The sequence below is a fragment of the Equus caballus genome, chromosome 4 (assembly GCF_041296265.1).
Source record: "Equus caballus isolate H_3958 breed thoroughbred chromosome 4, TB-T2T, whole genome shotgun sequence".
NCBI lineage: Eukaryota > Metazoa > Chordata > Mammalia > Perissodactyla > Equidae > Equus > Equus caballus.
In genome coordinates this window covers 57,834,492-57,850,729 of record NC_091687.1, presented here as the reverse complement: position 1 = coordinate 57,850,729, position 16,238 = coordinate 57,834,492, and the positions used below count along the sequence as shown (strand labels likewise).

Below are 16,238 nucleotides of genomic sequence, written 5' to 3'. Positions count from 1 at the left end.
ATGGCTGTCTTGAGTATCCTCATCATTTTTTCTATAAACATAAATTGCTTCTAATCTTTACATAAAGCCATTAACAACAGATGACAACATTTTTCCAAAGGTGTTGGTCAAGTTGACAGTGAGAGTTTTGACCAACGAATGAAGATAATTTTCATAAAAGTAATGTTTCTCCTAAATTTGTCTAAATCAGCTGTTGTTGTTGTTGACTTATTTTTCTTTCAACAGTCACCAGGTATTTGTTGAACAGCATGCTTGGTGCTGTAGTAGGAACACGTACTCATTGGACAGAAAGGAGGGGATGGTCAAGTCACGTGGGTGAGGAGTGATGGTCTGGAAGGTCTCTTGGAGGAAGCAGTCTTGAAAGAGAAGGGGTGTGACGTTGTGAGAGGTGCTGAAATTTCCCAGGTCTTAAGGAGAAAGCTTTGGGGTTATTAACCATCTTATTAAGATAATTATCATAAAAGGATAATTATTTTATAGTAAATTATTTTATAGTAAAATCAGAACACAATTTAATCCCTTCCTGGTATATTTAAGGAGTCAATGCCTTGGGCTCTGCTCTGGAAAGATAATCTCATTCTTCTTTTGAGAACTTACCTGAAACCTGGGAGGCACTGTCTAATAGAAAGTGTTCCCTCTCTTATTTATTTTTTTCTCCAAATTGGCAAGTAGTGTTGCCAGTCATAAGCAGGCCTAGTTCTAGCCCTGTTCTATAAGAAGCCCAGCTTGGCTGCCTGGCTACTCTGAGCACCAGATTCCAGACTGGAGTGGTCACTGAGTTCACCTGCTCAGAGACCCATGGCAGGACTTACTCTGAGATAGGAACACACTCCCTGTGGTCTACCCTCAGCTCCTATTGGTTCTTATTCTTCACACTTCCATTGCACAATCTCTCTACACACGATCTTCACACCAACGATTCCCAAACCTACGTTCCTAAACCAGGCTTCTCTTAAACTCCAGCTCTGACCACTGAACACCTACACATGAGTTTTCTACAAGAAAAGAGTGGGAACTAACATTTATGAAGCGTCGGCTGTGTACTGCACACCAAGTAGCATCTTGATACATCAGGATTCATAGGTGGGAAGAATAGAAACCACCTCCAGCAAGTTTAAGCTGAAAGGAATTTACTGGAAGGAAATGGGGTGGGGGGGGAGGGGAGGCTGTTAGGAGGGAAGGAAAAGTAGAGAACCACCCAGGAACTCCAGAGAGTCTTGGGAGCAAGAACTACTTGGCAGTCTCATCTAGACACTCTCTAGAATGCATCAACTGACTGCTTTCAGTCTTTTTATTCTTTTGCTAATGACTCACATTCTAGAGATGGGGGACCAAACTGACAAAGCTTAATTCATGATGTAATAAAGATGCAAAGAGGACAGCTATAAAAGGAAAGGGCACCCCTGCTAAAAGCCCCACCAGAGTGTACCCAATGAGGAAATATAATTCCTCCAAGATAAGTCAGGCTGTTACCAGCCGAGGAAGGTAGACTGGATTCTGGGCAGCCAAAAGTCATAAATGCCCACCTAGAGAGGTCGCTGTTATTATCACTACTTTACAGGCAAGAAACCAAAGCTCTGAGGGCTTCCCTAAGTGCGTACAGCCTCATCACTCTGATTGCACTACTCCAGGCTGCCTTGTCAGGTGCCTCAAACTCATCATCTCCATTTTGCACTCCTCCTCTCTCTCCATATCCTATTGGCCAGCCTTGAATCTCGTCCTCTCCATCACGGCTGCTCCTGCCTTTGCTGAGGCCCTAACAGGACCCACTGCAGTGCCTTCTAACCTATCTTTCTGCCTCTAGACTGTTCTCTCTCTCCAGCTTCCATTCAGTTGCTGAAAAGCTAGTTTGATCATGTCATTAACCTGTGAAAATTCTTCAAAGACTCAATATCATTAGTCAAATAACATTTAAATTCTGCAGCATGACAGGCAGAGAAGGCCTTCGCTCACCTTCGCGGGTTCATCTTTCATTGCTTCCTGCTATTCCTAACTTTCCCCAAAACACTCATCTTAGGGCTCTGGCCTCCTGTGATTCTTCAAGTGTACCAACTGCTTCTTCCCTCTTTTCTTTATTCTCTGCCAAGAATACCTTTCCTGACCTAGTTATCCTGGATCCAAAGCCTGGTTTGTGAAGCCCTGGTTTCCGAAGCCCGTACCTTCAATATGAAACTTTCTCTGATTTTTCCAGGCTCAATACTTTCTTGGTGTTCCTGCTGCATTCTATATATAGTCACATATATACTTATAACACTGGACTAGAATGACTGATTACGTATTTGTGAAAAGAGTCATGATGATAATATTGTAGCCAATATTCTCTAAGCACTTACTATATGCCAGGTACCATGGTAAATTCTTAATACAAAGCACCCTCATTTAATCCGCACAATCCTGCCAAAGAAGTGGATGCTATTATAATACCTGTTTCACAGACGAGAAAACAGAAGCTTGGGGAGGCTAACCACCTTGTGCAGGGTGAAACAGTAAATAGTGGAGCCAGGACATAAACCCTAACAGTCTGGCTCCAGAATCCTTGCTTTTAATCACTATGTGCCACCCTCCTCCTTCTACTACCAGACCATGAAAGTTTTATAGGTGCACAAACTATGAAAGTTCCCATTTTCCCAGCTCAGTGTCTAGCATACAGCAGATAAGAAATATCTAATGAATGGGCACACAAGTGAATACATTAATGAAAGATCGGATTCCTCTCCGTTTGGTAGGACTCAGACATGGCCCTGTCTGAAGGTGGGATCCTAAGAGGGGAGGTACTATCTCTTGGGAACCTCTTCAGGGTCATAGCCTGCACTTACCCCAAGTTTTTTCCTGATAGCCTCTAGTTTTTCAGTAGCTGCAGCCAATTCTAAGTTTGCTTGGGCTAATGCTTGGCGTTTTGGCTCCACGTCACAGTAGACCTGAAAATCCACATGGGTTTTAATTCACGAGGTAATAAAGATGCAAAGAGGCCAAGTAATCATTCAATCCTACATCTGCTAGAAGCTTTACAATTCAAATCTCTAATTCATTAGCAATTTGTTGTTTGTTTCTTAGCAATGGTACTACTTAATGGCAGAGTAAAAATCCACATAGCCTTCCCAGTTCTCTCTGGTTCTCCATTATTTACCCATTTATTCTGGAGTTTAGAGTTACAAGCACTTGCATAAAATGCTATATAGGTCAAATACCATTAAGACACTGAAAGTGCTTTGTCATAAAATTTGGACATAATCCTCTTATCACTAGAAATTGCAGTGTACAGGAACTATAGCTAAAGATAGGATCAGATCTTGCCTTTAAGGCAGAAAGTAAGTGTAGAGAAATTCTCTGAACCCATAGAGGAAGGTGGCAGATATCCGCACACAATATTAACCATGCTTTCACTTTCTTTTCTAAGTTCTTGGCCACCTTAAGTGTGTGTTATTTGAATGAGCGGTTTGAGAATTTGGGTGAATCAGTTTTTCTCTCGTTGGGGAGAAAGGAAGGAAATTAAATTTTATTTCCTATTTTATAGCGAAACAACACAGAACAGTCTGGCTCTACGCTCGTCTTTTCACCTACGGTGCAGGGGGAGCACCACGGCCAGACATTGTATCATTGAGAGAGGCCATTCGTCAACTGCAATCTGTCTAAACTCTTGCTCTACGCAGACTTCCTCTAAAGAGAGAAACACCAACAGGGCCCTATTCCTGTGGGTCCCTGGTATAAAGGATATAACCTGGTTCTATGAAAATCATTTTGGGAACAACACTGACTATATATAACTTGACATATCCATACAACTTGACATTTCCTCAGCAGTTCCATTTTTTAATATAACATACAACCTTCCAAGACAAAAATGGGACGGGTCTTCAGAGTTCAGGGCCATGCATTGTTCCCTTTTTACTTCCAGTACTCTGCAAAGTGCTTGGAACATAGTTGGCAGACTAGTATTTGATAAATAAATGACTAAACGAAACGATAATCTATCTCTATACTGCCCCAAAGTACAAACTTTAGATTAGACCATATATTGTCAGAAATGTATCTGTCATTAAAAATCTAAAGCAAAAACATGAAAGCTGTTAAGTCTACAATAGATGGTGCAAATTTTTGCTTCGAAGCAGAGATTAAGTTTAATTAAACAAATTCAGACTTGCAGTTCTTTCAGGTTAACATGAAATTAGTATTTTAATCTAAATAAATATAACCAATCCAAGTTTTTATCTAATCAAATTAAATTAATAGCTGCTATTTGATCTAAAGTAGCCACTCTTCCCTAAAAAAAGATAGTTCCCAACACTGCAAATAGCCTCCTATATAGAATTCTGTTTAATCTGACACTTTCATGCCTCATTCTTAGAACTTTATTCAGATAATTACCAAATTCTTTTACATTTTTTGCTGACCTAGAAATTATGTTTATGGCCCTTTGTGAATAACACGTGTAAACCATCCATTACGACAGATACCTCATAGAATTTAATGATGTTGATGACCCAGGCACAGAGACCAGCTGCTGCAAAAGATTTGGTTCGAATCAGGTTTGGATTGAACTCTGGGTCTTTCAAATACTGTTCATTCACCACTTTTAGACAGTTCTCTGGAATGTGCTCTTTGTCATAGTTAATTAACGCTTGCAAAAAATCATCAACCTGTAAAGCAAAAAAGATTTACTGCAATGAACCCATTTTTGGCTGCAGAGAAAATTCCAAGCTCAAAAGTTAAAATCAGCTTTTAGGACTCACATTACAAAGGCCAAATTGGCAAGCCGCATTTATCCTACTGTTTGACTTTTTCAGTCTTTATAGTACGAAGTTAGAATTAGCAATGGACACTTTTAAAACCTCTTCTATGCCAGGGTAAAATACTCAGTCCCCACACAGGAGGCTTTCACATTTTGAAGAAAAGAAAGGCAGGAAAGAAAAAGAAAAACACACACCAAAAAGCCCCTTTGCTTTACCTTCTTGTACATTAGTAACATTTTTCCAGCATAAGAAATCCATGTAATTTTCTCCCTCCTACACTTAACCGCTTTCATAATTTTGCAAATAATTAGCGACCTTCTCACTGCTGTGGTGCTGACTTAGGTAAGCTGTAACCGCAAGCTAGCCTCCCAACTTGGCAAACAAGAATTCTACAGCAGATTATTCTCAGCGAATATGAAGATGATTTCTTTTGATTTGAACATCTTTGGCTGTCAAGTACAACCACAGTACTGAACACAGAAATTGCTGGGATTTTCATCTTGCCAGGCTGTCTGGTACCTTTCCCATGAAGACCTTAGCTGCTTTCCAACTTCGGTCCTTTGGCACTCTGCCGCGGGGAGCCAGGAGGACCATCACGGCCGCGGTAACGTTGGTAACCGCATTCGGAGGGTTGGGAAAGGCTTTCAGCTCAGTGAGATTGACCTGGAGAAAAGCACATACACACTCAAGACCAGGAGAGGTCTGGAGGAGAGCTGTTAACTCATCAAGCTGGTCTTCAGTGGCCTCCTACCTCTCCTTTTCACACCAGTCTTGGTTTGGCAGTTTTTGTCACTCACCCAAGGGATCCTACCTTGAGATCCCAGGAGGTTTGGCTCTTGCTGGGCACTTTTCTGATACTCTGAAAACATCACTGTCCCTTTTTGCTTCCGAGAAAAATTATCCCTCTGATATACCAGTCCTGCAGAACCTTGCTCACCGAGTCCAGGGAATTTCATAAACATACAGGTTTTACGGTATTTATGGGTTCCATCCAACCTAGATAGATGCATTTTAACCAGGCCCTCCCAGAAACATAATCCCTTAGTTTAGAATCTCTTAGTTTTGTTTTTCTGTTTTACATGCATAAGAAACAGCTTCCATTACACGACAATGACTCTCAACTCAGAAGGTGCCCATCTAGGTTGAACCTACTTTCTGCGCTGCTCCCTAATCTTCTCAGGTCAGAGTCTTGATCTACTCAACGGAGAGTATTAAGGGTAAAAATTATAAATATCAGGGCAAATACTTTGGGGCAGAAATTAGCACCTATAAGAAGTATATGTAGGTTCATGATACATGAATTTAACAAAAAGTATTTCCTGTGTTATTTCACGAGCTACCTAATATACTCTTGCTTATAAAACCTTATCAAATGTTGAACCTGATTCTGCTCCATTATCATAAACTGTGTATTTATTTGGGAAGTGACTGCAAAGAATGGAAAGGGTGTGAAAACAAAAGCAAAAACTTAAAATATGCTAATGGTAATTGAGAGCCAGCTAACTAAGAGTCTTTCATCGTTTATAAATATCATCACCACTTATCAATATACTGAGCTTCATATTTAAGTGGCTAATTTATTTCGTCTCCGTAAATTATAACATATTCAGAGAAAAATTTGCAAATGTGGAGAAACACAAAGAAAACAAACATTCCAGTGCTCAGAAAGAGGAAAATACAAAATTCTATTACTCAGAGATAATCAGTTACTATTACCTTTTATTTTGTTCCAATTTTTTCTATGAAATGGCATGTTCTTACCCAAAACAGCCATATAATATATCCTATTTTGTAATCTACTTTATTTACTCAATATATCAGGAATATTTTCTCATGTTGATAACTAGTATTTGACAATATTTTAATGGCAGCAGAGTATTTGAATGCATAATAATCTTCTATCATGGTGTATTTATGCTCTTTTAAATTTTTCAGTTTTATGGTAATATTGTAAGAAACATCCATGTAGACAGTAACTCTTTGCTCACAGTCAAAATTATTTTCTTCAAAAAAATACTTAGAAAAAGGAACTGAATATTTCTTTGAAGAGCTGTCAGTCTGCATCCTTTCCTCTTTCAAGTTGAATCCTAAGAACCTCAGACCTGGTAATTCCCTGGGATTTTCCCCAGAGGCCTAGTAGAACCCAAGGACAAGACTCGCTTGAGGCTCTTAAAATAATGTTGCCTACAGTTCCATTTCTCCTTACAATACCCTTCTGACGATCCCAGATTATTTTCTCTTATGGGAATTCGAATGCTCAGTGAGGTTTTGTTAATAACATGAAGCAAGGGAAATGGTGTGGGCTAAACCTACGTATGTTTGTTCCCAGCCCATTGTTCTTTTCATGAGGGTCTGTCATTAATGCTACTTTTTATACCCGGAGGAAATAAAGAATACCCCAGTTAGTTCTTAAAGCAACACATAATAGAAACAACTGGATTTGGGCCAAATCCAGTTGCTGACAATAGAATTGCCTTTCACGAGAGTATAAATCCCACAGTGCTACAAGTATTCAAAAGGGGACTGCTTGTTGGGGTGTGGTAGGACAGACTCCAGGCCGGGAAACGGAGGCCAACTATAACCATGATCCCAAATGTTGGTTTCAACTTTAATATTTTTTGGAACTCTCTTTCCTTTTTAAAAACTCTCTGGTTGCCTGGACTTTACTCTCAGTTCAGTTATTCAAACTCTAATAACCTTTAAATATTATTTTGAGGAACCCCCGGGCCAAGGAATCATCTTTACCCTGTTGAGCGTATTGAGCGCAGCTGTTGCGGCCACGAGCGCAGGCTCCGCCTTGAGCAAGTCGGCCTCACACTCTCTCTGCTTCTGGGACACTTCAGTCTGAATGGCTGTCACCTAATCAGAGAGGGAAAGCACACAAACCCACAGACACAAATTATCATCTCTCTAATGAAAAACACAGGCTGGCTCAGATACACTGCTCAATGTTTCATTTGTGTATATTTTGAAGAGGTGAGGAATTTGTCGTAAAGACTAATTTCCTTTCAGGCACAAAGCTTTGTATATGTGCAAAATACACAAGGACAAATCCCAACACAATGGATTCAAATATCAAAATGCTCCAAGAAGGGCTTTGACTGATTTAACTATAAGGTGCCACTAATAATAAAGGCAACGTTAAGCAATTCCTCTGTTCTTTCATTTTCTCTTTCAGAGAGTCCCGGCCAAGTGAAAATCCAGGCTGGCTTAGTAACCTAGACCACAAAATATTCTTGCTAGAATTCTCTCAGTTTTGCTGACATTTGCCTAAAAGCCACACTGGCTATTCTTTAAGAATAGACGTAAAAGCTTTTTGGTTCAACTGGCTAGAAGATATTGTTCTATTCTGAGCATGCTTAACCACAGATAGAATTTTTTGTGTGCGTATGTGAGGAAGATTGTTGCTGAGCTAACATCTGTCCCAGTCTTCCTCTATTTGATATATGGGATGCCACCACCACATCGTTTGATGAGCAGTGTCTAGGTCCATGCCCAGGATCCAAACCTGTGAACACCAGGCCACCAAAGCAGAGCATCCAAATTTAATAACTATACCACTGGACCAGCCCCTTAGATAGAATTTTTATAAAGATGAATTATGAAGAGGGTGAAAGGGGTGATTAGGCACAAGTGTGTGGTGATAGATTGTAATTAGTCTTTGGGTGTTGAACACAATGTAATCTACACAGAATTCCAAATATATTACAATGTACACCTGAAAGTTATATAATGTTATAATCCAATGTTACTGCAATTAAAAAAAAAGATGAACTATTGGCTTCTCTAAGGATCTAGCAAGAAACTATAGCTGCAACAGCCCACGTCTGTATCGGCAATGGAACCATGACACTGACGTCCATTCTACTGTTGAGGGCCCAGTGGCACCTTCACATGCCAAAAGGGTGCTGCACCAGCCTCCTGACACAAACACGTATAATATGGAGACAGGGAAGCTGTGCTGGTAAACTTGAAGCAAAACAAACTGAGAATGTTTGGAGCTTTTATCCTCCTCCTCTTAGGACACCTATAGAATTGGAATGTCTAGGAAGAGTAAATTTTTAGTCCTTAGCAGAAATCTGAGTTTCAAAGCTGTGGCACCAGGCACCAGGATCCGGGCACCGTGGGGGACGGCTCCTGCAGTGACGGTGATTGTAGAATAGAAAGTGTGAACAAAAGTGCGTTTCTTCAGATGTGTTTGCAATGAACAGGTTTAACTCTACTATAAAATTAAACACTGCTCACAACAAATTATGTTGTCTACTACAGCTTCATTAGCAGTAATTACCCTTCTCCTGATTAACCATTATTTTGCTGTATACTGCACCTTTTATGAACATAATTGGTTCAGGGTAGATACGTGAGCGCCTGCTAATACATACACAGCTACTGTTAATGTAAATAAGAAAACTCTACATGCTTATTGAGAACTACTCCAAAACCACAACCTACAAAACTGCTAGGAACGGACCATGAAAATTCTAAGAATACTTACATTTTCAGTGTGCTAGAGAATACCATTGCAGACGAAAGAGAGAGTGTGAGTGAGCGAGGTACTATTTCAGGTTTATTTATTTTCCATAAGGATACAATGAATCTATAAATGCTGCTACCATTTATAGTAGCATCATTTTAAATTGGACTCAGGATCATGGCTTTTTAAAGATTTTATTTTTTTTCCCCTTTTTCTCCCCAAAGCCCCCCAGTACATAGTTGTACATTCTTCATTGTGGGTCCTTCTAGTTGTGCCATGTGGGACGCTGCCTCAGCGTGGTTTGATGAGCAGTGCCATGTCCGCGCCCAGGATTCGAACCAACGAAACACTGGGCCGCCTGCAGCGGAGCGCGCGGACTTAACCACTCGGCCACGGGGCCAGCCCCCAGGATCATGGCTTTTTAACACTAGAAGAGACCTTAAAGAGTATTTCTTTTAAGTGTTATTTCTATGAGACTGGGAGTTGCTACTCTTCTCCTTCTGACTCCTTCACTGTTAATGGAGTACTATTCCTTTGGGTAATTTTTATAAACAGGGCAATCTTGAACATTAAATAAAAACCCACAAATGGAAATGAAAAAAATACTCTAAGTTGGTCAACTTATTTCTCATTCACAATACCTCTCACCCTCAGGTGAAAGGATACTAGAGTAGAGAAGATGCTGTGTAGCTTAATGACTTGGGAAGCCTTAGTGTGCAATTTCCTCTGCCCTATGGCTCCCAGGTAGCGATCAGCAAGACTCAACCTGGAGAAGGAGGGAAGAGCTGCATAGAACACTTGGGGTGTATGCTTTCCCTCCACCACTGTCTGTTAAAGCAGAGATACGGAGCTAGTCCCATTCTTCAAGACACAAGAACTTTTCTGCCTTCTGTTGTCAAAAGCTCCTTGCAGATGGTTGATAAAATTTTAGTGGTTGTCACAAGGAGAGAATAAAGTCACAATAACTGCTTGTTATTGAATTGTGACGACCCAAAATTCATACGTTAAGCCCTAACCCCAATACTTCAGGATGTGATTCTATGTAGAGACAGAGCCTTTGTAAGAAGTGATTAAGTTAAAATGAGCCATTAGGGTGGGCTGTAACCCAATCTGACTGGTGTCCCTAAAGAGGAGGAAATCTGGACACACACAAGCGACAACAAGGCTGTGCACCCAGAGGAAAGACCGCGTGAGGACACAGCAAGAAGGCGGCCATCTGCAAGCCAAGGAGAGAGGCCTCAGAAGAAACCAAACCTGTCAACATCTTGATCTTGGACTTCCAGCCTCCAGAATTGTGAGAAAATAAATTTGTGTTGCTTAGCACCCAGTCTGTGGTATTTTGTTCTGGGAGCCCTAGCAAACTAATACGCTGCTTTTACCTGCCTTTAGACAATAAGACATTCCTGATGGTCCTCCAAAATCCAGCCACATTTAAAAAAGAAACAAACAAGAACTGAAGATCATTCAAAATCAAGGAGGCTGTCCAACTTTTGAAGAGATTATATTAGCCCTGCAATTTGGAAGGTACTTTCATTCATGAGGGTTACACTCTACTCAACCAAGAAAGCAGTTTGAAGGGATGAGGGGATCCTTAGAATTTGTAGCTGATAAGATGGAAGTTTCAAAGATGGAAGAACTAATTTTCACAGGCTTACTGGTGCTTGTGTTACTTGAAGTCACTGCTGGCAATGCCAATGGTTTGAATGACTCGATTATTTTATGAATTTGAAACAACAATCTCAACCTGCTTCTCCACATGGGTTGCCAAAATGCATAGCAAGGCAGTCTCTAAACCTCAATATTTGTTTAGTCATATTAAAAGTGGCAATGTACTTTTTATTACTTTTTAATTATTTCTCATGCATTAAGCCTTGAGATTCCAACTTCATAGGATCACAAAGAGTCTATATACACCCCTTTAGTAACCACATAGAACCTAGCACACTGCTGAACATATGACAAATGTGAGTCCAAAGCACATACTCAGTGTTGTTTAATTCCTGTACTCTAGGTGGTTTAATTACAAATAGACCTTCCTTCCATGACCACCCAATTTAAAATAGCTCTTTCCACCATCGCTTCTATTTGATTTTCATCAGAGCCCTTATCACTGACTCAAAATATCTTGTCTACCAACATGTCACATGTCTCCTGTCAGTCTTTCCCATTACAATGTAAGCTCCAGGGGGACACCCTGTGTGTCACATATCCTCAAGAGTCTAGATTGGTGGCAGGCAAAAGATAGGTGCTACGTTAGTCTCTGTTATTTATAATTAAATTACGCCTCATGGATAAAAAGGAAATTTTCATATTATTTTTATGTCTTTGTATGGATTAGATATAAAAACATAGTAAGTGTCTTTTTCATGTTTGAAGAACTTCATGAAACAACCTGTCAGATGAATTCTAATTTGCTAAAATACCTTTCGTCTTTGTGAGGATAATTTTGCCTTATGAATTCACAGGCAAAAATACCTCTAGAGTACTTGTTATATTTTAAGATCTCTAAATGGTATCTTCAGAGATGGGTTATGATATTATAATTGCTAGAATATCACATATTTGTGTAATTCCTGAAAAATATCCTCAAGGTAGAATTAGCTTATGATAATCGCACCATGTGTGATACCTAATTGTTTAATATAATAATATACTTTTTAGGACATCTCACACTTATCTGAAACTCAATGGAAACATTTATTACCAGAATTAGGAATTATACGCCCATTGGCCATGCCAAATGTACCTTATCTTCAATTTCAAAAATCAGTTTTTAAAAAAAAAAAAAATATTTATCTAGAGTTTTATCAATATATTTTTCAAGTCTTTAGTTGTGCAAGCTAAAGGCAAACATGCTCAATACACATTAGAAAAAGAGAAAAACAACTCAATTGTATATGAGTTGTTACACCACTGGAAAAACTCAAATATTTTCTGGTCTCATAAAATGATAAATGGCATAATGGCTACTGATTCAATGGCTATGCGAGTGCTCATAATTTACAATTTTTTTATTAAGTAAGGCTTGATTATAATCTTTTGTCTAAAATAAGAGAACTTACCTGGCACTTATACATTTATTCGATTTTTAAACAATTATTTATTAATCATTTCGTTTACTGTGATATTTCTTTTGGGAAATAAGATACGCAAAAATAAAATACCTTCCATTTGTAGCTGAAGTTGTGGTTAAAGACAACAGACATTATGTTTATTTCAGAATAGCTGGAAACTCCAGTAAAAAGAGAGCAGAATCTACATGATCTTAGAAGTAATTGTTTCCAACAATAAGATGTAATACAGAATACCTGGGCCTCAATTGAATCAGAAAGAACAAATTTAGCTTAGGATTTAATAATAAAATCAAGTTATGTTATTAAAATGCAAAATTGGAAAACCATCTTGCAAAGTGATGGAATGGGCTTTGTTAACAATTGAGTTGTTCAATTTGCCTAAAAACTGAAAACCTTTAGAAACCTCAGAGGTGACTTCCTGACCTTTACTGTATTACAAATAGGCCTGATGTTCAAGATCCACATCCATTATATGCTTGAATGAGCTCAGTATTTATTGTTCTTTCATATCATTAAAAGAGCTAAAAGGTTGGGAAAATGCATAATGTAAAGAAAGGTCAAGTGGTAATCGTGGTGTGAAATGCTGTTACATGTGTAACTATAATAATTCTTTAGATTTTATGCTCCCTGGAGAGGAAGTTGTTCAAAATTGTTCACCTACAAAGGTTTATTTTGTGCTAAATATAGCTCAGCGCTCTAAATGGTGGAATGAGCCTGACCTTTCGCTCCTCTGCATCGGCGATGGCCTTTTCCCGGCTCACTTTCTCTGTCTGAAGCCCGATCTTTGTGATCAGACCTTCAGCATCGTGATTTCTCAGGTGCAACTCAGCTTCTTGAGAGGCAAGTCTGGCTTTTAGATCTCCCACCTAAGGGAAAAGTCATTAGTTTGAAGTCACTTGCATTGAGAACAACAAATATCAGCTATAGCTTATTTTTTTAAAATGAGTTCAGGGATCCCTAACGGTTTGTATCTTGCATCTGTTTCCACACTGACTTGACTTTAGTCCCATGTGCAAAAATGCAGCCCCATTTTTTTCCCATATAGTAACAAATGGAATAATGTTTTCTAACAGTTTAGTGAAAAATGTCCTTAATTTATGTCAGCCCCAAATAGACGTTTATCTTCTCAACAGTCTGTGCGGTCAGGGAAGCATCAACAGCAGTCCCCCCTCCCCCCAGCACATGTCACTGAGCACATGTCACTCATACCCCCTGCTTTTCTTGTCCTGTGCAGTTCCAGCTGAGGCCATGGGATGACTTGCTTGGTGACAAGCTGGAGGACCTATGCCTTGCACCTTCCAACAGAAAACTGCTGGAAGCTTCAGACACGTTGAAGACATCCATATTCCTTGGCTGTTACCAGTTTACTTAATGAGTTACTTATTTTGATTGAAATGTCCACAGACAGGTCTTATCTGGGCCCACAAAATGAGAAATGGCCCTCCTGATTTTTTTCACCTCATATGACATTCAACTTCATACCTACTAAGAAGGCCAAACCACAAGTGCCCTGTGGGGATCACTATGGTGTGGTCGAAAACCCAGTGAGCATCCTAGGTTTGCATTCCTCCTCTCAGCCCCTCAACTAAATAACTTCTCACAGCTCTTGAGGAACTCCATCATTCTGAGGCATCAACAAATTCATCTGCTCTAAAGAATGATTCTGTGCATTTTTTCAGTTGGGATTTCATGAGGTTCAGAGGGTACCACTAGGTTCCTGAATCTGAGGATCAGGCAGGAAAAGCAGAAGTGAAGTGCTAGAGAGAAAAATGTGACCCAGCTCTCAGAAACACATGAAAGCAGCTTTGATACCACGATCATTAACTCTTCATTCCATTTAATTTCTAGAAATATAAATATTACTATTTTTTAAAAACCATAGACGCAAAGAATAATCATAACCATTTATTCTGACTCAATCGCTAAAAGTCCTTCAGTGATTTCTTCTCGCGGAGCAACATCCCACTACTACATCCAAGGACTCTCCTAACCCCCATGTCAAAGAGTTTGTTTACACTCTATGTAAAGGCACTTTTACCACTATGACAGCTCCCTGGACTAGTATAGTTTAAGCTGGGAATGATTTCGTAGGCTCTCTATGAACTCAGAGTAACAATGTACAGTGACATTTGCTTCTCTGTTTTTTTAGCCATGTGAAAGCAGTCATATGTTAGACCATAATCAAAACATTTCTCCAAGAGACTAGGTGGAACCTTATTTGAAGCCCCAATTTCAGTTTCTAAGGAAGCTTCTAGGTCTGAAATATCCAAAGTGACTCAAGCTCTGGATGCGAGGGCTTATCTATGAACTAAGGCTATCTGTGATGACCTAAGCTGACATCTAGAGCAGGGATATGTGGCTATAAAAGGGGTTTACAGCCTTATTGCAATAAATGAACAGTGCTAAGGTTTAGACACATATCTCAAATGGCGTGGACATCCAGCTCTGTGGAATTGCTTAAGGCAGATCCTAGAGGACACAGCTCCAATGTGAAGGCATTCGGCTCCACACACAAACTGATCTGACACTATAAGGCTTTCCAACCATCCACATAGAAAACTATACTCCCTTTTCATAATAAATTGATTAAAAAACAACTCTTAAGGAGCTATTAAATATTCCAACTACTCTTGATATTATTAAGGGCATTACATGGACAAATTCCTAATGAAGAAAAATCACCAGTGGTCCTTCAATCAAGACTTCGCATATCTTCTCAGACTGGCCTGTTGTTTCTAGCCGAGACAGGGAGACGCAAAGCAGCCCTGAACGTGGCTGACACCAGGAATCGGCTGTCCCTTTCTTTCTTCCTCTTCCCCACCCTCCGGCCCATCAACACATAACTGAGATGACTATTAAGAAACCACAGATCTTCTCTCCCTCTTTTTCCCTATGACTGAGATGCTGCCACCACTGGAATGAAATAGGTTGCTACTCCACATGCTTTTAGCTCTGTTATTTGGGGAGAAAACTCTCTAAGTGTGGCAGGGGCCACTTTTTCTTTGCCAAGGACTGCCCTACAGTATTGACAGCTCAGTTCAGGTTCTGACAGTTGAGGTTCTGTCTGGGACATCATTCAAAGGGACATAAATGCTCTGGGACACAGATCTCCTTCACTCATCTTCTGTTAGCTTAACAGGAATCCCAGGAAAGTCTTTACGAGGGAAAAAGGTCTTGGTTTAAGTGAGATGGAATTGGAGAGACAGGTAGAAGGAAGAAAAAGGAAAGAAAAAGAAGGCAAAGAGAAAAGAGTAAATAAAATGTGTATAAAAATGAAGAGTAAAGAAAGATATTCTTTGAAAGGTAAGGAAAAGATGCACAAATATGGATATACTCTTTGGGGGCTTCCCAGAAATTACTCTTCACATCACTCAATCCTGGAAACCTCCTCACTCTGGTTTCTCTTCCCAGTTGTGGTCCATCTACTCACTGCTTAGCACAGATCACAGTGTTTCACCAAAGAGCCATTCCTAGTAGAGGAAATGAAGGGGTAAAGAGGTGGGTGGTGTTTTGGCTTAAGAATGCTTGAAGGTCATAGCCAGGGAGGCCTCAGAGTGAAAGGTACCAACGTATGCTCCCCCAACCAGGTTGTGGCTTATTTCTCACCTAGGCACAAATGGGCCACCCAGCACTTTTGGGGGAAAAACTGGCCCAATCTCTTGAAGGGTATATGAGAGTATAACTTGATGAACACACTCTGAAGACACCTATTACATTTCTGGCCTTGAGGTGAGCATCAGTCAGAATTTTCTTTCCTCCAGCCCTAGAGCCTGGCTGGCTCAGAGAAAGGCTGGGTCATTCCCCAAAGTCTCCATATTCTCTTATGCTAATTTTTATTTTGGCCAGTCAGAGAGAGCCAGTATGTGACTATGGACAACACATGGGCTTTAGAGTAATACAGATCTGGGTTCAAACTCCAACCTCACTGACTCTTGGCCTTAAATTCTTGAAGCCTCATAT

At 39.9% G+C, this 16,238-nt stretch overlaps 1 protein-coding gene across 3 annotated transcripts in view; it reads right to left on the bottom strand.

Annotated features, from left to right (window-relative positions):
- DNAH11 (dynein axonemal heavy chain 11) overlaps positions 1–16,238 on the bottom strand; it is a 295,727-nt gene that overhangs the window by 88,230 nt on the left and 191,259 nt on the right. For all 3 annotated transcript variants that reach the window (XM_070264673.1, XM_023639347.2, XM_070264674.1), the window contains exons 57-61: positions 12,998–13,144; positions 7,476–7,589; positions 5,250–5,393; positions 4,455–4,637; positions 2,817–2,918 (exon numbers count right to left, since the gene is read on the bottom strand). In XM_070264673.1, the coding sequence (XP_070120774.1) occupies positions 2,817–2,918; positions 4,455–4,637; positions 5,250–5,393; positions 7,476–7,589; positions 12,998–13,144 (690 nt within the window). The remainder of the gene's footprint in view (positions 1–2,816; positions 2,919–4,454; positions 4,638–5,249; positions 5,394–7,475; positions 7,590–12,997; positions 13,145–16,238) is intronic.